The following is a 25448-nucleotide window of genomic DNA, read 5'->3' on the forward strand; positions in this document are numbered from 1 at the left end:
GAGAGGGACTGAGCAACGGGAGCTCACCTCGTTGCGGGGATTCGAACCGCCAACCTTCTGATCGGCAAGTCCTAGGCTCTGTGATTTAACCCACAGCGCCACCCGCATCCCCTTCCATGTGTAGGGTGACCCTAAATTAATAGGGCACAATGGCAGAGAGCATGCTTTGCATTATCAAGTGCCTGGGTTCAATCCTTGGCATCTCCAGGAGGGTCTGGGAAACTCTGGCAAACTGGTGCCAATAATCATAGACACTACAGAGCTAACTTGGTGTAAGGCAGCTCCACACGTCCACATGATTGGCTTCCTCTAGAAGGGGAGAGTGGCTAATTCTTATCAAGATATTTATTTTAAGCACATAGCTCAAAGGTTCCCTTGTCTGCAATCCTCTTTGAAGATAATTTGTCACTGCAGCAATAAAAATAAAATCTAATTTGCTCTGCATGGTAGTCAAAGCCTCATGATCTAAATCTTGGAATATTCAAAACACCAACTGAGAGGCAAAAAACAAATGAAGTATGCTGCTTGCCTTTGATCTGTGTTACACACTTACACACACACCACACACACTGCCCCATTGACTGATCTATTAAAAAGACAAAAAAAACCCATACAATCAATTAAGGGTGTGTTTTACTTTAAAGGGCAACAAACACAATCCTCAGAAGGAGATGAAGAAGAATTGCAATAGTTGAAAAACATGCTTACAGTAAAAATAAAACCTACTGAAATATGAAACTGATGAGATGCATTTCCTGGTTTCGTGTATGACTGGTGGTGGCTGTTTAGCCTGGATGACCCTGGATGTCCCAAAAAGAAAATTTCAGAGAGAGAGATATTAGTTCATCAGTCATATCAAACATGTAAATAAGAGGATCCAATCTCAAGGCATGCAAGGGAGGGCTGGCTCAGTGGCCACTGCTGCATCTTGTGAGAGCTGAGCCTGTTGTTTGACTATGAACTGTGTGAAGAAGTGCTTCATTTTGTCCCTTAACATGGATTAACCTCCAAGTATTACAAGACTTTGGAAGACTACTTAATTAAACCATTAAAGGAGGTGTGTAACGAGATTCTGGAGGGAAAGAAGGCGCCGGAGTCATGGAAAGAAGCTTTCATCACATTAATACCAAAATCTGAATTTGAAAAGACACAGCTTAAAAACTACCGTCCCATATCCCTTTTAAATCTGGATTATAAAATTTTTGCAGATATTTTAGCCAACAGACTATAAAGAGTTTTAAATGAAGTGATACATAAAGATCAGGCAGGCTTTCTTCCAGGCAGACATCTTTCTGATAATACAAGGAACATTATTGACATTTTGGAGCTATTGCAAACGAATATTAATACAAAAGCAGTTTTAATTTTTATTGATGCGGAGAAGGCCTTTGACAATATTTCTTGGAATTTTATGAAGAAAAATCTTAAGGGAATGGGAGTGGGACGGGGGTTTGAAAATGGTATAGAAGCAATCTATTCAGAACAAAAAGCAAAATTGATAGTTAATAATGTGGTGTCAGAAGAATTCAGAATAGAAAAAGGAACACGACAGGGATGCCCTATCTCTCCATTGTTATTTATTTCGGTCCTGGAGGTGCTTTTGAACATGATTAGAAGGGACCGGTTGATCCAAGGAATTAAGGTCGGAGCCAAACAATATAAACTTAAGGCATTCGCAGATGACTTGGTGTTGACATTACAGGAGCCAGAATCTAGTACGAAAAGGGTGTTAGAATTGATTCAAGAATTTGGTCATGTGGCAGGTTTTAAATTGAACAAACAAAAAACTAAGGTCCTAGAGAAAAATATGACAATAATAGAAAAAGAAAGGTTTCAGAAGGAGACAGATTTAACCGTGGTTAAGAAAGTGAAATATCTAGGGATCAACATGACGGCTAAAAATTTGAACCTGTTTAAAGATAACTATGAGAAATGTTGGATAGAAGTCAAGAAAGATCTAGAAATTTGGTCAAAATTGAAGCTTTCCTTGTTAGGCCGGATCGCTGCTATAAAGATGAATGTATTGCCAAAAATGTTGTTTTTGTTCCAAACTTTACAGATTGTGGACAAGATGGATTGTTTCAGGAAGTGGCAAAGAGATATTTCTAAATTTGTCTGGCAGGGCAAAAAGCCCAGAATAAAGTTTAAAATATTGACTGATGCTAAAGAAAGAGGGGGGGTTGCCCTGCCAGACATGAAGTTGTACTATGAATCAGCAGCATTTTGCTGGTTGAAAGACTGGCTACTTCTTGAGAACACTGACATTTTGGACTTGAAAGGGTTCAATAATGCTTTTGGGTGGCATGCATATCTGTGGTACGACAAGGTAAAAGCTAATCGAGCATTCAAAAACCATATTGTCAGGAAAGCTGTGTTTAATGTCTGGATAAGATATAAAGACCTATTGGAAAACAAGACCCCAAGGTGGTTATCTCCTATGGAGGCTAAGGCTTTGAAAAAACTCAATATGGAGGCCAATTGGCTGAAATATTGGGAGATACTAGAACAAGATCGAGACACATTGAAATTGCAGAGTTTTGAGAAATTAAAAGATAAAGTGCGAGATTGGTTACATTATTATCAAATTAGAGAGGCCTTTAACTTGGATAAAAAAATAGGCTTCCAGGTGGAAAAATCGAAATTAGAAACAGAATTGTTAGAACCTAAAACTAAGATACTTTTGAGAATGTACAACTTGCTGTTAAAATGGAATACTCAGGATGAAACAGTTAAATCGGCTATGATTAAATGGGCACAGGACATTGGTCATAATATTATGTTTGCTGACTGGGAAAAGTTGTGGACCACCGATATGAAGTTTACGGCATGTAATGCCTTAAGAGAAAATATTATGAAAATGATCTATAGGTGGTACATGACCCCAGTCAAGCTTGCAAAAATTTATCACCTGCCTGATAACAAGTGCTGGAAATGTAAAGAAACTGAGGGAACATTCTTTCACCTTTGGTGGACATGCCCAAAGGTTAAGGCTTTCTGGGAAATGATCTATAATGAACTAAAAAAGGTATTTAAGTATACCTTTCCTAAGAAACCAGAGGCCTTCCTTCTGGGCATTGTCGGCCAATTGGTGCTAAAGATAGATAGAACACTCTTTATGTATCTAACAACCGCAGCAAGAATACTCATCGCAAAGTATTGGAAGACACAAGATTTGCCCACTCTGGAAGAATGGCAGATGCAAGTGATAGACTATATGGAATTGGCAGAAATGACTGGCAGAATCCGAGACCTGGGAGAAGAGCCGGCGGAAGAGGACTGGAAGAAGTTCAAAGAATATCTCCAAAAACATTGCAAAATGTTTGAATGTTAAAATGATGTTGGATATAAAGATAATATGGCATCAGTGACATAGTAAAAAGAAATATGTAAAAATGTTTTAGGAAAAAAGGGTAAGACCAGAGTAAAATTATGTCGAAACTAAACAAAGGATATAAGGGATTAAGTTACAAAGAATATGTAAGAATGTATTTAAAAAGAAAGGGGAAATAGAAGACATAATAGGTTGGAATGTATAATATTGACTAAGATTTGAAAAAGGGTAAGGAGCTGCTAAATTTGATTGAGTAAAGGGGAACGCAGGAAAGGGAGATGTGAGGAAGTCAGGAAAGAGGGTTATAAAGATAAGAATTAAAAAACTAATTTTTCTTTAATTTTTGTTCTTTTTTACTTTTTCTGTTATATGTTTTTACACTGTGTTTTTTATGTTGTTTTTTATTGTATTTTTCTGTTGTTTTGTTCGATTGTAATATCTGTTTTATTACATAAAACCAAAATAAATATTTATACATACAAAAAAAAAAAAAATATTGTCCCTTAACAGTCACTTTCATTGTGTGGACCCAAGTATGAGGCACCACCTCATACTAGAAAGAAATAGCAGGTTGCTGAAACTATATATAGAACTATATATCAACAAACTAGAGGCGCTTAGCAAAATTATATTATGAATAGAATGGCCTTGCTATCATACCCTGTCCCATTGGGAATGGAAGTGCCTCACAATAATTGCTTGTGTGGACAGAGAAAGTGTGACCTGTGGATTACCTGAAGCCGATCGCTTGTTCTGATGAGATGCCGACTCCCTTTGTCTGCTGCTGCTGGAGTTGCAGCAGCTGTTGTTGGTTTTCGTTGCGGGTCCCCCCAGGGATGGTTGCTGTGTGCTATAGAGAACAAAGACCAGAAAAGTGTGTGTGTGTGTGGGGGGAGCAACAACAGACGATGAGAACTCCCACTGCACATTGTTCCAGGGTCTCAAAGCCACTTCTAAAAACAGCCCAACCAATGCTCACAATATCCTTAGGCGGTAGCTATTATAATATCCAGGTGGAAACATAGCATTCCTGGAATGGCATTCACGTTTAAAATATGCAACAATATTAGGGACACTTCCCCACTCCCCAGACATGGAAATAGGCCTCTTGGGACATGTAATGTTTGACTCAAATATTAGATGAGCTTCATGACCCCTCAATTCTTCTCTGGCTTGGATTGCAATCTGAGTTGGGGGGGGGGGAATCCACTTCTCTCTTCCACCTACCCAGTCCCTATCAAAATCCTCTCAACTCTTTCTGTCTTTATCAAGTGGTTTAGGGACACTGATGTTTTCTACCTCTCCCACTCTCACTGGCAGCTACCATTATTGGATCAGCAGCAGCACCTGTACACAAGGGTGGAGCAATGTAGGAGGCTTATCCATGGATTTATTTATTTTAAGGATCACTGGGGAGTGATCAGGGGGGAAATGGCTCATAGATGGCATCTGCCTGCTACACCGCAATGAATTTGTACAGATATATATCAAAGTAAGTTTAAGGAGGAATCACCAAGGAGCTTACCTTGATGGGTAACTCTGCTGACCAAGATGATCTCTGGTATAATTTTTTGAGGTTGTCCTTTCTGGAACCTTAAGGATCAAAGGAAATATGCCTGTTCACTGTTCTTATATACACACACGCATAAAACAGTGCATAGCCACCTGCCTATAGTCAGTATAGGCACAGAGTATTAAAAATGTAGCCCATCACAATCATTTTACTGATATTCAGAAAACCTAGTCCCGAAGACCCCCAATGGAAAATATGTGAGCAATGTTTGGTTTTATTTAAAAGGGAAAAGGGGGGAAAAGCACAGGGACTTCTAGTGGGCAATGAGTAGGAATTCAAGGTTCCATAAGAAGATCTTAATTGGATTAAACCAAAGGACCATCTGCTTGTTCTCATAGTCACAAGCCTGATGCCCATGTTAATCCTACAAACAGGCTTGTCCCTTGCCTTGGCTAGTGTACAAAAAGTAAACTAATCACCTTCATGAACTTTAGAATCCTACTATTTCTTCATATAGAACAGTTTTGGCCAACCAGTAGTCCTCAAGATGTTGCTGGGTGACAACAGATATGATTAATTTAGTTTATTGCCCACCCTTCACCATACAATCCCAGGGAAAGTCACAACAAATGAAAATTCAGTTCCCATAATCTCTGACCATTGGCCATGTTAGCTGGGGCTGATGGGAGTTGGAGTCTAGCAACATCTGGAAGGTCACAGGTTAGCCACAGCTGACAAAGGACTGGGTTTACTTGGGAACAGAAGTTTTATATTTTTAAACTCTTATTAATCTATGGACAATCCAAAGAATTTCCCAATACCTTTGGAGGTTGCTCTTCACATATACTCCAGAAGACATCGTCCTGACTGGGTCCCGCTGGGGTGCCAGCCACATCAGACAACGAACTGCTGTGATACATATCTCGACTAGCCCGTAGGTTTTCACTCTTCAAACAAACGAAACATACAACAAATTCATTTGTCATAGGTTGCACCCAAATAGTTTTTACTCAGTGTAGACCGAATGATGGCCCAGCATCAACCAGAGCACCAAAGGTCCCCCATCTCTGAGGGGGTTACTTTCAGGGCAGGCACCAGGGTTTGGAAGAAACTCAACAGGATGTAATCTAGCATCCCTTGCTAGCTAAGCATCTGAGTGGAAGATCTCCTTAGTCAAGAAGGTTGTGTTGGAGGTTCCCTGAAATGCAGTACAGTATAATGCCTGATTGGTTGTGGGGTTTTTTTTTTAATCATTGTGGGTTTAAAAACAACCATGGCCACCATCTCACCAAAACATGGGTTTCAGGAAAATAAAAATGGTAGCCGGGAGTGCCAATCCCTCAGGGACCAGAATGCAGGGTTCAAGCAGTAGTAGGTGTTCTCATAGTTGGAAGGCTCTGGCATTTACTAAACCAACATTCATGATTGTACTGTGGCTGATTTAGACAAAAAGCTTCACATGATGGGGGAGATTTGAAAGAAAAGAGCTTCACGTTGGTGTTCTGGAGGCAGCTCAATTCTTAGAGCCAGAACATGCCTCCTTTGCCAGTGTTTTTGCACCGACTGACTTGAGAGGGTAAACCTTTCCATATTGGGCTTTCTCTGCTTTGTACATTGGTGCAGTTGGGGAGATTTGGGCAGGTGCAATTTGTCACAATACGTCAACCGCTGAAATCTCTCATTTATGCTTAACCATTAATAGGTAAAGGATGGAGTTTTGACAGAGCAAATACAGCATTTTGCTGAGCAATACTGTAAGGTCGTTTCTGATAGTTTAGGGACAAAGCAAGCTCAGAGCAGGCTTGGATAGCTTGCAGGCAGCAATACATTGCTCAAACTGAGGAAATGGGCCATAGCTGGAGGCTTTATGGAGCCGGTAAGACTCTTATTGGCCGCTTTAAACCACCTTATAACAAGGGATGGGGGAGGAAATTAGATTCAGATCACAATGAAAGGTGAATCCACTTAATTTACACTTGGTAGGGGGGAATATGAGAAACAAAACCCAGCCATGTTTCAAGAGTCACAGCTATCTGAATTTTTCAACCCAGTTCTCCAGTTCTACAAAAATGCATGAAGTGTCCATAAAAATGTGCACTGAAAATAACAAGAAAAAACCAGTGTGTTAGAGGTGATTGCCTTACCAAATTGTGTATTATGCAAAATTGTACACAAACACAAAGATTAGGAAGAATTTGCGGTAAAATGATAATGAATTTTTATGACTTTCTTTTTTAATCACAAACTGATATGAAAATGTGGAGAACTGAACTTAATGCTGGAGAAAAGAGAAACTGAAATTGCCAGATTTCATGGGTCATAGCATAGAAGACCTTTGACTGGTGTCACTGGGCAGGCACCCTAGGAAGAAAGTTATGGTGCAAAATGTGGAGGTACCTTCTAAGTGATTTTGTGAAATGTGAGCGAGTGTGATTTGGCTTCCTTGTATATTTTATAGCACATCTCTCTGTGTGTAATGAATATTGTGTGATCTCCACAGCCAGGGATACTGGGATGTAGCTTACTTCCCAAGGTAAGCATTAGGCTGTTGTTGGTAGCTGTCTCTCTGATATTTTGTTATGCCACTCCCCACTCTATGGCAGCCATTTTGTGACTGGCACCACCGACACTCTCTCAAAATTCAAAATGTGTCCTCTGGTCCGAGAGGGTTGGTGACCCCTGGTCTAAGCACAACAGAGGACAGGTCAGCAGATGTGGTGACACTGAAAATATGGTGCTTGAGACTGCCTGCCAGAGTCCAACAGTGAGAAAGCAACCTCCTTACCTGTCAGGGACTGGGCAGAGGAGGAGTGGTGGAGACCACCTCCCCATCCTGACCCTTCCAGGGAGGAGGAAGAGGAAGAGAGTATAGATTTACAACAGGGGTTTGAGGGAGGTCGCAGCGCAGAGGCAGATGAGGGGACAAGCTGGGAAATCATGGGAGAGTTGGAACAACACTCAGCTGACAAGTCGTCATTAGAAAGCATTCCAGACCCTCCATCTCCCCGAACCCAGTGAGCCTTAAAGTAGGAGAGCAAAGAGCCCAAAGACAGAGGACACTTAGGAGCACCCATAGAAGATGATGATAATGAATAAGGAAGTGGGAGGGACGGGGTGTGGAGATTCACTCAGGACAATGACATTATCCAAGAGGCTGGGTTCTATAGCCTCTCTCTGTAAAGATTGAAATAAAAAAGGACGGTAATAAACTTTTCCTTGTCTTTATACTTTCTTGGGCAACCAGCCAGGAGCCACTGACAGCATCCTGAAACTACCTCTGCCTTACAACTTACAGCTTATTCCTCAGCCTTGGTTTAAAAACTACTTTATACTTAAATACAGTCAGGGGTAGGGTGGGGAAAATATAGCATGCAATTGCAAAACAACAGCAAGAGAAGTCTTGTCTTCCTACCACATAGAAGTCTTTTATACAACACACCCTCAAGCAGGGCTTGAGATGCCAGGCTTCTGGCTCAGCATGAAAAAGGACCACTTTGAAATCCATGCATCCATCGGGTGATGGGGCCATGTACATGATTTAGATACTTCAAAGGAGAAGAGCAAAAAAGAATCTGTTCAAGAGATGTCAATCAACATTCCTGGATTCCAGAAATAAATGGTAATATGAGGACCACGGTCTGGCTGCATTTTTTGATGGTATGTGCTGCTAGGACAGCCCTCTTGAGTGGGCTGATATACAGGGGCTGGGTTTCAGGCACTGTGTTTGTGTGTGTGTACCAAAAGCCAGGATGTCTTCTCCAGTTCAAACCCCTGGAAGTGAACGACTTTTAGCTTGAAGCTTATAGGACAGCTCATAGCAGTTGCTAGAGAGCAGGGGGTGGGGAGGAGAAAAGGCTGCCATCTCCACAGCCCAACCCCACACTATGTGCCAGCTCTTTCTAAAATGTATTTATTGTTGTTGTTGTTTAGTCGTTTAGTCGTGTCCAACTCTTCGTGACCCCATGGACCAGAGCACGCCAGGCACTCCTGTCTTCCACGGCCTCCCACACTTTGGTCAGACTCATGTTGGTAGCTTTGACAACACTATCCAACCATCTCGTCCTCTGTCGTCCCATTCTCCTTGTGCCTGCCATCTTTCCCAACATCAGGGTCTTTTCCAGGGAGTCTTCTCTTCTCATGAGGTGGCCAAAGTCTTGGAGCCTCAGCTTCAGGATCTGTCCTTCCAGTGAGCCCTCAGGGCTGATTTCCTTCAGAATGGATAGGTTTGATCTTCTTGCAGTTCATGGGACTCCCAAGAGTCTCCACCAGCACCAGAATTCAAAAGCATCAATTCTTCGGCGATTATAAATAAAATTTGATTATAAATTAAATAATAAATTTATTTATTAGTGTATGTTTTTCTTTTTGGAAATATACCAAAGAATAAAATAAAATTGGGATCCATCTCAGGATGGTGGAGGGTATGTTCACTGTGTCCCATTGGTGGCACTCACCCTTCTTCTGATAGGAAATGCTCTGTGGGGGGCAAAAATGGGAGGGGGTCGAGGAGGGTCAGTCAGCGGGGAGTGAGACATGTCCCTATTTTTGTCTGAGGAATGGTAGAGGGTATGGTATCCTCCAGTTGGAAACTGCAGTACAGGAGAGTGCTGAGAAAAAGGCTGCAGGACTAGATGGGCCACGGCCCTGATCCTGCATAGCTTTTCTTATGCTCATGTGATGGGCTGAAACCCAAGTCTCTGACAGACACCACAGCCCTTGGAACAGCACAACCCAACAACTCAGGGAAGTCCAAGATCTGAATCTCTAAAGGCCCCCTATGGCTTCGCTCCAGGAGACCCAGTGCTGCCTTTGTGTTCCCTTTGCCACTGCTGCTGTGAACCTGGTTCATACAGTTCCTATATCCTGATGTGGCCCTGACAGAAATAAGGAGAGGGATGCCCAGAGCTATACCATCTTGTTCTGCTATTCTGTCAGATATCACATGCTGAGAAGGAGCGGAGCTCTCAAAAGGGGTATTCTTTATTCATTAGCAGACATTTCCCTCCTCTGAGTCACAACCGATTCAGGGTCACAGTGCGCTGATAACTGCTGTGCTTCAAACTCACTCCTTCAAATGCAAAAGAATAAAATATTTTTTATGAAGATGCAACCCCCCCCCCCCGATCCCCTGTAGCTCTTAAAGATACCCTGGCAATTTTTGCAAGAATAAAAAAAGAGTTTAAATGAATGATAATGCTACTAGCAAAAAATAAAAAGCCCTTCTGTGGGGTGTGTGTTCTTCTTCTTTTTTAAAAAAGAAAACACCTGTGTGAATAATTCGGCAGAAGCTAGAGTCCTAAGCACACTCAAGACATTCCAGTTTCAATATGCAGCGTCTGTCTCAATCCTCCCAAGATAACCTTGCAAGGAATCACACAACTAAACCAATTTGGAAACAAACAAACAAACAAAGTAACTAGGGATTTCAAAGTCTGCAATGCAATGTACGTTTAATTTGGAGTAAGTTCTGCTGGGACTCCAAAGGGATTCATTTTTGAGAAAATGTGCTGTGTGGCTGCTAGACGTCCATAGGGAAGTGAAGACAAAACTACAAATTGCATGTAGCCCCACAGTTCTTTGGGGAAGTTTGCTCTGCTTTTAAGTGGAACACTGCTGGGAAGTTAGAGGGGCTTCTAAAGCCCATTTTCGTTCAGACTGTATAGCTCTTGAAATTCTCTCCCCCTTACCTGAGACATTTACCCCCTCTTGGGGAAATGATGGGAGTATTTCTGGCCACTTCCAAACTACCTGCTCCTTGTGAGTTCATCCTGTTTTGTTTGCTGGGTGGCTGGACAATGCCAGCTATTTACTGGGCATTAATTCTGATTTGTTTGTTTGGAGGCTAGGTGACCTTGTGTCAAGCAAAAGTTGCCCCACACTTTCTAGTGCATATCCTGTCAGTTTCCTTATTGCAAAAAACAAAAACAAAAAAAACCACCTCTGGTTTGGGGTGGGGAGAACTGGGCTCACTGCACAAGAGCTCCAAATCAACTTGAACAGGGTACCCTGAATTTGCCAGTATGTGATTGAATTCTTGCCAGAAAATAGAGACGGACCGGAAGCATCCTGTGCCTTTCCTCCAGCAAAGAGCTGGGGGAGGCGTCTGTCCCTGGAAAAATAGCACAAGGGCAAAGTGTCCCCCCCCTTGCCCTTGTGGTGTTTTTTCAGGAAAAGATTCCATGTGTGCTCATGAAAGTACTGTAGGTCCTTGAAGTCGTTCCTTCACCTGTGTTCCAGAAGAAACATAGCAGAGAGCTGATGGTAGAAATGTGACTCTTTACTACCCTGCGCTTGCTGCAATGCTAAGTGGGGCAGGAGGGGGGAGAGAGAGATCTGTTACTACAAACTTCTGCTCATGCCTCCTCATCCAGCAAGGTGTTCAGCTGTTTTATCTCAGTTCTTGGCAAATATTTTACCTTTTCCAGCAAATAGCTTTTTCAGCAGGAATGGCATCTAATAATACGGTACTTAAAAAGACTTGTTTTCCTCTTTTTTTGTCCAGTATGATTGCAACTAATGATAGTATTTATTTAACCAGACTAGTTTGTAGTGTCAAGCTGTTCTCAAAAAGCAGCTAACCCTGGTATGAGAAGGTAGGCGTTATCAAGCCTGTTATCAAGATGCCTGTCATTTTCCCAGAGCCTGAGTCAGCAAAAGGCTTAAAGCATTTTCCGAACTGTAAGCCGTTCCAAAGGAACAACTGAAATCAGCAGAAGGAGCTGCTTGCATGCTTGAAAGTTCGTGCTGCCAATAACTACCTTGGTGACCTGGATGGGCAAGTTGAGTGGCATCTGGGAACAGCCCATGAAGCATCCAGCAAGCAGCAATTTGATGAGTTACGAAACAAGGGCTGAGTGAAAATTGCTGTCGGTTTCACTGCCCCACTTGCAGGTAGTGTAATGGGGGAGCCCTTCCAGCAATTCAAGGGGTTGTTGTTTAGTTGTTTAGTCGTGTCCAACTCTTCATGACCCCATGGACCAGAGCACGCCAGGCACTCCTGTCTTCCACTGCCTCCCGCAATTTAGTCAGACTCATGCTGGTAGGTTCGAGAACACTGTCCAACCATCTTGTCCTCTGTCGTCCCCTTCTCCTTGTGCCCTCCATCTTTCCCAACATCAGGGTCTTTTCCGGGGAGTCTTCTCTTCTCATGAGGTGGCCAAAGTATTGGAGCCTCAGCTTCAGGATCTGTCCTTCCAGTGAGCACCCAGGGCTGATTTCCTTCAGAATGGATAGGTTTGATCTTCTTGCAGTCCATGGGACTCTCAAGAGTCTCCTCCAGCACCATAATTCAAAAGCATCAATTCTTCGGTGATCAGCCTTCTTTATGGTCCAGCTCTCACTTCCATACATCACTACTGGGAAAACCATAGCTTTAACTATACGGACCTTTACTGGGATGTCAGATAAAACTTAGCCAGGAGGGAAGTTCAGGAGGCTGACAATTGCCATTGCTTCCAATGAATGACACAGCAGGATAATGAAGAGCGCGTCCACATAGCAACTTCCTGTGGACTGCTTGTGCATGCATGTTTTGCATAGCATCCTCACAATATCATCCTGTCCTTTGGATGAAAGATGCAAGGGACTGGTTCATAAGCTTTAGCACCTTCAAGTGTTCAAAACACTTCACAGCACTGGAAGAACCCCAAAAGGATCTTCCTCGGGATGAGCATTTGGGGGCTTTGCTTGTTCCGCTGGGGGGCTGTGTCTTGAGAAAAGCTGAGATCCCATTTTCAGGAGACAAGCCCACAATGGTTCTTGAACTGGCGGCCCAGGAGATAATCAGGCAACAGGTCAACTTGCCTGCCACCACCCACCTCAGGCCAAAAATGAGGGAACTTTCAGGAGTTTAGCCGTGCCAGCAAAGATACTTCTTAATTCTGATGGACTAAAGTGGGTCAGGTGGAACCTCAACACCTACTTATGCTCCCAAGTCAGGTAGTTTACAGTCTGAGATGCAATTAGCAAGCTTATATGGAGTCAGAGCATTGGTCTAGCTAGTTCAATATTGCTTACACTGACTGGCAGCCGCTGTCCAGGGTTTCAGGATGGAGTCTCTCTAAGCCCTACCTGGGGCCTCCTGCATGCAAACAGATGCTCCAGCACTGAGATACAACCCTTCTTCTGCTTCTCAGCTCACTGATGAGTGCTGCTTGTCTGTTTTCTAACCCCAACTTTATGGAGAGCAGAGTCTGACACAGGGAAGCCACAGCCCAAGCAAACAGAGACAGACCCTCCTACCCAACCTCCCTCACAACGACCTCTGTAACTTGGCCCTCTGGGAAGAGAACCTTCCTTCGTTCTCGCTCTGCCAAACACAAAGATACATTTATTGTGCACTATGAATTATGCACAATAAAATATTTCCAATGGAAATACAGCAGATATAGTGGGCCAAGGCTTTTTGTGCAACATGCAAGAATAATATCCCGGAATTTATCCAGTCAGGCATTAATGTCATCACAAATAACAGTCATCTAAGCAGACCTTGCTAGGCCTGCCTTGTATCTCTTGCTTATCGTTCAGCAGGAAATGGAAGTATTAACAAACAATTGATTGTCACAGCCCAATTCTGTCTGAGTTCTAGGCCAAAAGTGGGGAGAGAAAAAGAAAAATTTAGAAGGGTTTCTTCTCCATTTGGCCACTGCAGAAGCTGACACGAATTTCAGGAGAGGGCAGCTGTATTTCTGGAAAGGGATTTAGTGGAACAACATCTGCTTTGCATGCAGAAGGTCACTGGTTCAATATCTGGCATCTCCATGCAGGAAATACTCCTAGTTTGAAATCCCAGAGAGCTGAAATTGATATAGATTATAGTGAGCTAGATGATCTGATTCAGTACAAGGCAGCTTCCTGTGCTCCTGTATCACCTGATTTATTTCCTTCTCTGTAGCACAGAAAACATAAAGGCAGAGAAACTGGACTGCGCCATTGAAAAGAGGACCTTTTTAAAAGAAGAAGAATTGAAACATATGTTTGGGGAAGAAATATTGTTTGGAGAGGGTAACAAACCAAGGTTTTGCATCATGCCTAAACCATCTCTAGGAAGAGGGGAGAAATTTGATTCCATTTACATTTAAAGGAAACTTACCTAAGGTAATTATTTCCAAAACAAGAAGCAAAACAAACCACAAAATTCTTCAATTTTTACAGCGCAATTCCCCAGCCAAGTAATATGTACAAAAGTGCATACAGTAGCATATGCATATAAAGTGTGCATTTAAATTAATAGAATATTGAAAACAATGTAGAAAAATGCATTATATTTGGAAAAAATAGCTTTGCAAAAATGTGTACATTAGGCAACAATGCCTGGAAAAATGTAGAATAAATTCACACTAAAATGTTAATGAATTATCCTGAAGATTTTATGTGTGTGTGTGTGTGTGTGTGTGTGTGTGAGAGAGAGAGAGAGAGAGAGAGAGAGAGAGAGAGAGAAACTGATGTGGAAATGTGAAAGAAACAAAAATTGACAGATCATCTCATCTCATAGACCTCTACAACTGTAAAAAACCTTCAGCGGGGAATCTCCTACCTGAGCCACCACTGCTCTTTGCAAAGCTGGAGTACATGGGCTGGAGTTGCTTCCAGAACCTAGTCGACCATGTGAGGTGGCATCATGCCCAAGAACGGCTGCCCAGTTGAGATCAGTTTGGATACCATCACTCTTCTCACGCTTGCTCTCAGTCTGGAAACAAACCAACAGAGACAGACATATTCAACAAATTCAACAATGAGATGGGTGTCTGTTTACCCCTGTTTTTGTTGAGTTGCCCTGTGTATAAGGAGATAAGGTGCAGACATCTGCAACATTTTCTTGCTTGCGTTTTCTATATTTGCTGTTAAATCAACAACGTTAAAATTCCAAGGGCTATCCGACAGCAATGGGTATGTAAATGAAATGGTGGCTTTGTTTGCCTTCACAGCGGAGACTTCCCCGCACCATGGGCATGTCGTGAATTGTTCTAATGATCGATGACCGTATGGGTTTTGACATCCTGTACCCATTTTATCAGATTATGGTTTTCGCCATGACCTATGGTTCAGACAAATCCATATATGATGTACCTGCGCAGGCCCCTGCCATTTTTGGATTTTATTTTGCCCTGGTAGCTCAGTACAGTACTGTTGTTATGGCTTAAGGCCAAAACAATAAATTTACTTACTTCTGATATTGCAGCTATGACATATGCCTGTCAGATACAAAGCCCTAGTTTCTTCAGCTAGACTGCCCTGTGCATTTTCTTCTGGCTTCACCCCCTCAACCCGGTTTTAAATTCATTCTTCACTAGTTACCACAACTCCTCCTCCTATTTTATAATGATGCCAATTCAAAAGGGACTGCTAGATCAGTACTAGAAGTTAAGTAGCAATCATGGGATTCCCAGTTCTGTATCTGCACCTACCATGATTGGAGGTGGAGCTGTTTGGAGGGGAAGTGGAAGTGCATAACCCTTCCTTTCTGGTGTTGCTGCTGACTGGGGTGTGTGTTTATGATGGGGAAATGGCTAAGGATGAAGGGGATGAGGTGGAGAAGCATCAGGCAGGGGAAAGTGATATATTCCTTCCACCCGCTGATTCTCCCTTGCAGTCATCTTGAAAGGCTTTTCCATGCTCATCTTAAAGGGTGAGACATGGGGTTGGGGATCCAGGAACTGGTGAATAGCTTTTGCTTCTGCCCTTGGCTTGGCTAAGACAGGGGTAGAAAAGCTTTTGCAGTCCAAGCACCTCACTCTCTTATGTTCAGCTTTCTGAAGGCTGCATGGCATTGATGGGTGAAGCAGGGCAATGGGTGTGACTCCTACTTTTGTACAGTAGGCTTCATTCCAGCCAGTCAAATGCCATCTGTTTCTACACTTGTACACACCTTGTACACAGCAAGAGGCTTTATTGCTATTCAAGGACACATTTCAGCCATCCAAAAGCACTCAGGGTGTGTTCCCCTCACATTCCCTCCAACATTTCTCTGACGAAAATAGGGATGTCTTTGTCATCACCATCCCTTTATTATGTATACCCCACCCATCTCGTAGGGTTGCCCCAGCCACTCTGGCTGGCTTCCAGCATCTATAAAAACACTATACAAGGCTGCCTTCCGATGTATTCTAAAGGTTGTAGAATTCTTATCTCCTTGGCTCAAAGGCTGCAAAACAGCCTATCCTCCAGCATTTCTCCAAAGAAAACAGGGATGCCCTAAGGAAAAGTGGGACATTCCAGGATCGAATCAGAAACCAGGATGAACTTTGTAAATCCAGGACTGTCCCTGGAAAATAGAGACACTTGGAGGGTCTAGCCTCCAAGAAGAAGTGGCTTGGAGGAGATGCAGATTTCTGGGCACAGTTGGTGCTGACCTTTATAGCCCTGAATGGCCTCGGTCCTGTATACCTGAAGGAGCGTCTCCACCCCCATTGTTCAGCCCAGACACTGAGGTCCAGCGCCGGGGGCCTTCTGGCGGTTCCCTCACTGAAAGAAGTGAGGTTACAGGAAACCAGGCAGAGGGCCTTCTCGGTAGTGGCACCCGCCCCATGGAATGTCCTCCCATCAGATGTCAAGGAAATAAGCAACTATCCTACTTTTAAAAGACATCTGAAGGCAGCCAGTTTTTAATGTTTAATGTTTTATCATGTTTTCAATATTCTGTTGGAAGCCACCCAGAGTGGCTGGGGAAACTCAGCCAGATGGGCGGAGAATAATAATAATAATAATAATAATAATAATAATAATAATAATATGCCCAAGAGCTAGACAGAGAAGCCTGAAAGACAAGGCCTGAAGCCAGACTGTGGCCTTTAAGGTTTCTCTATGTTGCCCTTGTGATTTTCCACACCCCTTCTTTCCCAAACGCCCAATGGCTCTGCTTTGCCCTCTGAACGTTTCCACCTAGCTGGAATGTATCCAGGGACTCTGATAAAGCCCCTAGCTTGAATGGATGGAGGACAGAAAGCGATGTGTGAGTGTGCACAGAACCTAGCCTCCTGTGCAAAAGTAAAAAATTGCATTAGTTCATACACCCACTTTTGCCTCTGACCCCCCCATAATGTTACCCAGACAGGAATGCATCCATGCATCTGGAGAAAGATGATATAAATAGTCACTGAACAACTTCTCTCCCCCAAAAATGCAGGCCCACATTTTATTTTATTTTTCGACATGCAGGCTGCCATGCTTTCCTCCAAGCAGATGGCGACAGCTTCCTTGTTAATATAACGCCAGGAGATTCACCTAAATGACAACCATCTTGATAAGAAGTAATTATTATTTCACTGGGGGGAAATGGTTTGAGTCAATGATTTTGTCCCTGTGAATCCTAACAACTCCCCTCCCTCCCCGAGCAAAATCGACATGGTGCCAAATGGGATTAAAGGAACTGAACAGGCAGAACCACAATGGTGGCGGCATAGCGTTGGAAACACACAAGGCACAATCAGCACTTGCAAGAGAAACTGCGTATTTATGTCAGGCCCAATTTGCTTCCTTTTAATGCCGCACACTTCCAACAGAGACTCACTGCCTACAACTGCTAATGTCAGAAATCCACAACAGTACATTTCGATTAAAATTTAACAGTAATGGCATGGACTAAATTTTACAATGCGTTTCATTCCAGTACAAAGAGGTCATTTATGGAATACATGTCAGCGACGCAGATGAATATTGGAGCTGGCATTTTGCGATGTGTGTTTCCCTCCCCTCGGGCTACAGATTTTTTTTATATAAAAAAAATAGAGGAGAAAGTTGAAGCAATGAAGCAGAGCAGCATTTCCCATCCCTTAAAGCAGGATTGGCTAACCTGTAGTCCTCAAGCTATGCCTGTATTTCCAACTCTTACTATCACTGACCATTGGCCTTGCAGACTGGGGGATTGTGGGAACTGCAATCCAGCAATATCTAAAGGGCCAAAGGTTAGCCACTCCTGCCCTAAAGCTTAGAACAGGAATAGGCATACTCCGACCCTCCAGATGTTTGGGTCTACAATTCCCATCAACCTTAGCTAATAGGACCAGTGGTCAAGGAAGATGGGAATTGTAGTCCCAAACATCTGGAGGGTTGGAGTTTGCCTATGCCTGGCTTAGAACTACCCAACTACCCAACCAACCTCTAATAAGTCATTTATACTGACTCTTTGCTGAACTCATGATTTTGGGGAGCCCCCAAACTAGAGACCACCAGTGGCCTTTAACCAGAGAGTAGATCAGAGCTTTCCAAACTTTTCATGTGGATGACCCACTTTCTTGATGTGCATCATTTTGTGATGAAGTATTTCAGTTTTACTAGTAAACCAGAGGTTAAACTAACCTCTTTCCAGCCCTGGCAGGAGCACGGGGAGTGTTTCCATGACACACCAAAGTCATTCAGGTTTACTAGCAAACCGGAGGTGCACAAAATTCCTGAGCATCATCTACCCAAATGACTTCTGCAAGGAAGCTGAGCCATTCATCAAATTCAGTTCCCACCTATCTGTAGTATCTAATGAAAGAGGAGTTTCGCCATTCTCAATCCTATTGCTGGCTAAGAATAGTGTCTCTCAGTCAGCTGCATTATCTAGACAAGATGCCCGTCTTTATATATTCTGCACTCATTCACTTGAACACACACCTTGGATGCATACTGACAAACATCAACAATGATTAAAACCCACAACCCACCTTTCAGTATGCATTGAAAGTATACTTTAAAAAATTTATTACCCTAACTGGGAGTACAATAAGATTGTTCACTTAGTTCTCAGTGAAGCGGTAAATTTCTGTCTCAGCTGTAAAATTCAGACTACTTGGGATGGGCAGGGCTGATGTTTGTTTACTTATTTAAAACATTTTTTTTTAAAAAAAATCCTACTCTTCATCTGAAAAAAGGCTTCCAGAGCACCTAACAATTATCAATAATAACATGGGCCCTGCCACTGGTCCCTAATATAAAAAACACAACATAAATGGAAAAGGAAGAGAAAAAAAGTTAACATAGAAGCTGGAATGGAAAGCATTCAAAGGGAGGAGAAGTAAAAACTGCTCGTTTCTTTGCAGGCCTATCTCTCCCTCTGCTACAGCCTGATGAATGCTCTTCTATGTGCACACAAAACACTCCATGCACTTAGAAATATAGCATATCAGGGATAGGCTTAGGCAAGAACACTTCTCCATGGCATGCTAGTTTTTTCTAGGCAGATTTTTTAAATTTCTTGCACGGAGGAGCATTCAGTCACTTCAGCTCACACTGAAGTGGTTGAATTCACACTGGTCTGAATTTCTACAGTTGTTCCCTCTAAGGCTACAACCATGAGGAAAGCAACAAAACTCCTTAGCTTTTGTTTAAAGGTTTTAACCAGCTTCCTTTAGCTTCTTCAGAGGACGCCTGTGGAACTCAAGACCCAGATATCTGTCCTTCTTCCTCACCCCTTAGAATCCAGGCTCCTAGAGCCTTCCATGTATTTGCAGAAAATGGCAAGCTTAGCTACCTACAAATGGTTTCTTCTTCTTTTTTTAAGCACCTGCTTTTTTTTTTTTTAAAAAAAGAAAACCAAATTGTTGGTTGAATTTCTGTACAGCCCAAACAACAATCCATTTGTCTGCAGCCTTGAAGTAGAAGCAAATGGTTACCAACCATGTGATAGCTTAAACCAGAGATGGGGAACTTTTTTTCCAGTCTAAGGGACAGAGTCTCTCCCAGGCAACCTTCTGGGAGGGTTGTATGCCTGTGGTGGGCAAACCAGAAGCAAATGTGAGTGCTGTAAGGGATGCGATTCTTACCTTTGTACAGGCTATGTCCCAGCCAAGTCAGAGGTTGCTGCAAATGTGCACATACACACATTCTCCAAACTGACATGCAAGGGGCATTATAATGGCTCAAGCTAAAAGTACGTGAGGAAGGTGCAGAGGAGAGCTAGAGATGCATAGGGCTTGGGGAGTATCCCAAAGGCCATACAGAAAAACATCAAGGGCCATATTTGGCCCCTGAGCTTGAGGTTCCCCACTCCTGGCTTAGATAAACAGAGAATCTAATGGCTTCCTTTTTCTCCAAGTGAAATTTTGAGCATGTTTTAAAAAACCCACCTGCCCAAGCAGATCATTTTCAACCCAGAGAACAACCCATTCCCAGAGAGCTGCAATGTACCTCTTTGTTTGCACTGTTCAATGGGAGACGGGTTTGGGGGCTGAGGAGCTTCGGGGGATCTTTATTCTTCTGCTTGTGGTCATGTTGGAGAGAAAGCAGCTGTGTTTGATCTTTAGGAAGAGTCCGATGAAGCTTCTTGCCATGATGCACTTCTTCAACTTTTTTCTAGGGTGGGAAAGAAGCAAGAAAACACTGTGAGGAAAGAGGAACCCAAAAATTTATAAACCCAATGGACTTTTGGCTAGGTCTGGTGAACCATCTCTTCCCTCTAAGGATGAGTCCAAATGCCTGAATCAGGTGCAGGGTCTGATTCAGGCATTTGGAACCATGAGAAAATGGTGGCTCAGAGTAGACATAGGGAGGACATGTGCCTAGTAGAATTCAAATAAGTAGGACCCACAACTAGGGATGTGAGGAAGCAGCAATTTCTGTCCTGCCCTGGGTTTGTTGCAATCAGCATTGCTTCCATTCCACTACAGTTCAGCTTCAGTTAAAACTTATGCTAACTGTCTTGCTACCCTCTGCGACTGAAACGTACGGAATAACCTGGAAAACCACCACCACCTGGGTTCCTCTTTTTTTTTCTGTTCACCCTATTTGCTTCTGAACGCTTGGGAGAGGAACAGGGTTTTGCTTTTCCATTTTTCTTTCAGGCTTTACATCTCACATTTGCCACAGAAAATGTGGAGATTTTCTCTTCTGCAAAACTACATCCACACCTGATAATTTTCCAGTTTCTTGTCTCCTTCCACTTTGCTCCACTCATCTTCATGACTTTGCAGGACATCTTTATCCTTCTCCATTTTGTTTTGAGCTGCCTTGATCTCTGGACATCTCCTTTCGAAGTCCAAATGCTTCCGAAGCTCTTCTCTCTTCTGGTGCTAAACACATGCCAGGAAATAATATTGGTTTCATTTCATCTCCCATCATAGATTGCTCATAAAAGGAATTGTTATTAAAGTCATACTGCTGCTATGGCTAATTCTGTGCAAACATGGCTTTGAAAACAAGGAGACCCATGCTCTACAATAGCTACTAATCTACAAAAGCTGGAAATGTCTTCTCATCTTTATTAACTTGTGTTGACAAGCTAACTAGTAAGTGGTCTGAAAGAAATTGCCCTGAAGTATCCCAAAAGAGAACAGCTTCGCTGGGAACCTCAAGATGCCAATGAACCCTTTGCTCTTGCCTTTGTGGTGGAAGCAAATACACCAGTAAGCCTTCCATCAACCAAAGTTTCCTGTTTCAGCTGATCTGGGAAACTAGGGTTATTGGCTCCAAAACAAGCTGGGATATGGAGGTGTTGGGTTGAAGTTGGCTTCATAACCTTCATTAACCAAACTGTCCCAGTTCATGTGAACTGTAGTCAGCTGAAGTGATCCTAGCTCATTTGCTTCCATCACAAAGTAGGCTACATTTGGGGCCACAAGATTCATTCATACATTGGCTGGTTAAACCAAGATGTGATAGTTTAAACTAGTTCATTGTCACTCATCAAAAAGTGTGAGCACTAACAATAACATTTATAAAGATAGGAGTTCAGTTCTGTAAGTGACCTACCTCAGCCACCAGTAGCCTTGCTCTAGAACAGAGTTTGGAATAGGGGCAAATTACTCTAGTGTAACCTGCACTTGCTTCCTATATTTTGGATGGCTCTGCACACATCCCTCCAAACTGAGACAAAGTTTATACACATAAAACAGCATTCCCTGCTACCTCTGTCCAGCAGTGGAGAACCTGTGGGCCTCCAGATATTGTTGGACTAGAACTTCCATCACACTTGATTATTGGCCATACTGGCTGGGGCTGATGGTATTCTACCTGGAATCTGGAGAGCCAGAGATCAGCCACCCCTGCCTCTGTCTTTCTCACCTCCACCGTACATTTAAAGAGGCATTGTGTAAAATGGTCACAGCTTCCTCCAAAGGATCATGGGAACTGCAGTTTTTAAAGGTCTGGAAGTTGTTAGGAGGTCCCTCTTTCCCCCTTTACAGAACTACAATTCCCAAGTTCCCTGGGAAGAGGGGCTAATTGTTAAACCACTCTGGTTTACAGTTCCCAGGATTCCTTAGGGGAAGCCATGGCTGTTTAGAGCAGTGTTTCCCAACCTTGTGCCTCCAGCTGTTTTTGGACTACAATTCCCATCATCCCTTGCCACTGGTCTCGCTAGTCAGGGATGATGGGAGTTGTAGTTCAAAAACAGCTGGAGGTACAAGGTTGGGAAACACTGGTTTAGAGCATCATGATGATGCTTGAGATGGAGTGCAGATGGGGACACAAGAAACATGGCTTCCTTTCTTATTTGATATTTGTAATGCAGTACTACTGTCATGCAGGAAAAAAACCAAACAAATCTGAATCCAAATCGTACATCCTCCAACTTTTTCCTCTGCAGCTTTTGTTCCACAATCCGTTTCTGCCTCTCTTCCGAGAGCTGCTTTTTGTACTTTTCCTGGTCTTTAAGCTGCTGCTTCTGGATCTGCTGCTGTCGCTGAGGTTCGGAATGGCTTTTGTTCTCTTGCTGAAGCCTCAGGAATTCGCGGCGGAGGGTGGATTCACCAGGGAGATTAACAATGGAGCTTAATTTTTTTTCCAAAAAAAGAGGAAATATCTGTTTGACTAACCATAATATTAAGGCGACAGAGCAAACACAGTGCCACTGGGGGAAAGCTTGCTGTCCTAGCTTACAGAAGAAGAATGTTCCAGGGAAAAAATAATCACAGAATCTCTCTCCCCACCAGCCCTCCTCTATATTTACAATGCCTCTGTTTTAACAACACTTCAGAATCCAGGCTAAAGCTGATTATCTGTTTGTTCACTGGAGATTTTACTTCACTGTTGCCTTCCCAAAACAAATTTTAGCATCTGTTCACACTTTATATTCATCAGCAAACACCGAATGGGAACAAGAGACAATTCAGATATATATATATATATATATATATATATATATATATGAGAGTTTTCATGGAATCCCATTTCGATGGCAAGGGACAGGGGGAGCACCAGGTCAATGCTTCAAACTCTAGTGGAGTTTCCCTCAAATTTTAGCAGCCGAAGTAAGATATCCAGCATGATTATTTTGTTTATTAGGAGTAAGAGCTGCTTCCTCTATTTCCATAGAATCCTAAAACTGCTTACCTGGTAGTAAATGTAATTTAACTTAGTGGGATTTGCTTCAAAGTAGGCATAGTTGCACTGTGAGCTTTTAAAGTCTGGCAAGCACAACCCCAGCCTCCTCAACTCTTCTGCAATTCCCTCAACATGGCAAATCATTGGGGCTTACTTCTGAGTAGGCCTATTTGGTTGAGGGGGTTGGTTGGGTCACAAACTCTGTGTCTTCCTTTCTCAGGAAGAAGAGGAGCTGTAGCTCCCTCTTCTCTGAGCGAGATAGATATGGTTGCTGTGAACCAACCCTGCTCACTGCATCTGTATCCTTCAGGGAAGAGAGAGAAATAGTGACCAGACGTGGCTGACGTGGACTGTGAGTGGTGGCAGGCGTGGACCAGATGGTAGCCTTATCAATGGGCCTCAGTGAGTGCCCAAACATGCCAACTCCTGATACTGGCCCTATGTGGCTCCTTCTTCCAGGGGAAGAGTTTCCAGGCCCCCTGTGCAGGCAATCATGCATGGGAAAGAGCAACTTAATTCTGCCGCTCTATCCAAAATAAGAACGCATCACAAGGAAATGACTCCAAAAACTGCTCTGGAAGTGTACAGATCAAACTTTGGAGTCATCTCTCTCCTGGGTGCAACCCAGATCTTATCTACAAATGCAAAATGTAACCTTGGTTCTCCTTCATCTTCATTCAGCTCATCGGCTTCTTCCTCACTTCCACTGTATTCATATTCTGTTTCATCTGAAAGAAGAAGGAAAACCAAATCTAGCTAGGAAACTTGACTGCTTTGTGTGTTACAATCTGCCCCCACATTTATTGCAACAAACGCTGGAAACTGTCAAACATTTTAAACATACGAGCATTCACTTGTTTTCTGTTTAAATGCTATATTATCTGATTTTTTATCTTACTGATCTGTAATGATGATGAAGTCTTGTGAACGCCTAATTGCCTAATCAATCTTTTACTAATATGTATATGTAGCTATAGTCAGCTCTCAGTGAAGTCCTACTTCAGTTAAAAAAACACAGCTTCACACACAAGCTATTTCAGGCACACAGCTAAAAATGCAGTATGTGAATGCTTTGATGCAACCATCACATTTGCAAAACTGTCTATCAGGTCGTGTGCTAATCAGGGAGCCAGAGTTGACTGAGGCTCCCTTCTGAATGTACATTCAGGGGCAAACCCAAGTTGGTTAAAGCATAATGTGTGAAGGTAAAGCTGGGACAGAATCCTGTCTGAAATTCCGGAGAGCTGCTGCCGTTCAGTGCAGACAATACTAAGCTAGATGGACCAATGATCTTCTCAGTATAAAGCCGCTTCTTATGTTCCTTTGTTCTCTTCCATGCAAAATTTTGCTAAGGTTAACAGGGAGGAAGCTGGCAGCAATGTATTTATTCAGTTAATTAATTTCATGAAATTGACACACCTCTTGATTGTAAAAAGCCTCAAAGCGTTTTACAAAAGATAAATCAGTAAAGTCAAGAAAAAATTAAAACCCCGCTTTAAAACATACAAAAGCTAAAATACCAAAACAAATAAAAATTACCTCAGCACCTGGGTAGGCTTGTCTAAACAAGAATGTTTTTAGTAGGCACCTGCTTGATCTCAAGAGACAGGGGGTTCCAAAGTACCACACTAAAATCTCATTCTGACAAATGTGGAACAGGTATTATGTAGTCCCTGCAGCAGTGCCAATTCTCCCAACTGAAGTGGTTGAATTGGCACAGGTTTGCTAAGGCGATCCCATAGGTAATCTGGTCCCAAGTTATTAAGCTTTAGTCCTTACCTTTCTCTCCTTTCTTCTTCCTGGTCCTATCTAGATGGTCTTTTAGCAAGATGCGCACCTGTCGTTCATTCTGCATGTCTCTGATAAAGGAATGTTTAAGCAGGGTATCTGTTGCTGGGCGATGCACGTAATTCTTAACCAAACAGGTCTCCACAAAGTTCAGAAATTTCTTTGACCTAAAAACACAACAACAACCTAAAGACTTCTTTTCACTCAGGAATTCTCCCTTGCAATTCCTCAAACAGTTTAGAAGAATATCTCAGCAAGTCTAAACTACTGCAAGGCACTCTATGCGGGGCTGCCCTTGAGGCTGTCCAGAAGCTGCAGCTAGTGCAAAATGCAGCAACTGGACTATTGTATCGCATCTCCCATCATGTGCGCATTACATGGCTCCTAAAGGAGTTGCATTGGCAGCCCATAAGCTGCTGGGCTTTGGTTTTGACCTACAAAGTCCTAAACAGTTTGGGACCAGGATCCCTAAATAAGAACTCTTCCTCCTTACTGCCTTGCACTATTGCAATGACTGATGAGGCCCTCTTGGTTGCACTGTAACCTTTGGAAATTCAGTTGGCGGCAACCAGAAAG

General features: G+C 42.8%; 1 protein-coding gene across 4 annotated transcripts in view; it reads right to left on the reverse strand.

The window, feature by feature from the left end:
* Positions 1–25448, reverse strand: part of NRK (Nik related kinase) — a 122483-nt gene that overhangs the window by 53445 nt on the left and 43590 nt on the right. For all 4 annotated transcript variants that reach the window (XM_081847891.1, XM_081847890.1, XM_081847892.1 and 1 more), the window contains 10 exons: positions 24864–25039; positions 23740–23812; positions 22324–22531; positions 20672–20833; positions 19953–20117; positions 14380–14532; positions 5666–5791; positions 4857–4924; positions 4066–4181; positions 727–800 (listed from right to left, as the gene is read on the reverse strand). In XM_081847891.1, the coding sequence (XP_081704017.1) occupies positions 727–800; positions 4066–4181; positions 4857–4924; positions 5666–5791; positions 14380–14532; positions 19953–20117; positions 20672–20833; positions 22324–22531; positions 23740–23812; positions 24864–25039 (1321 nt within the window). The remainder of the gene's footprint in view (positions 1–726; positions 801–4065; positions 4182–4856; positions 4925–5665; positions 5792–14379; positions 14533–19952; positions 20118–20671; positions 20834–22323; positions 22532–23739; positions 23813–24863; positions 25040–25448) is intronic.

This window comes from Podarcis erhardii (assembly GCF_964252035.2).
Source record: "Podarcis erhardii genome assembly, chromosome: Z".
NCBI lineage: Eukaryota > Metazoa > Chordata > Lepidosauria > Squamata > Lacertidae > Podarcis > Podarcis erhardii.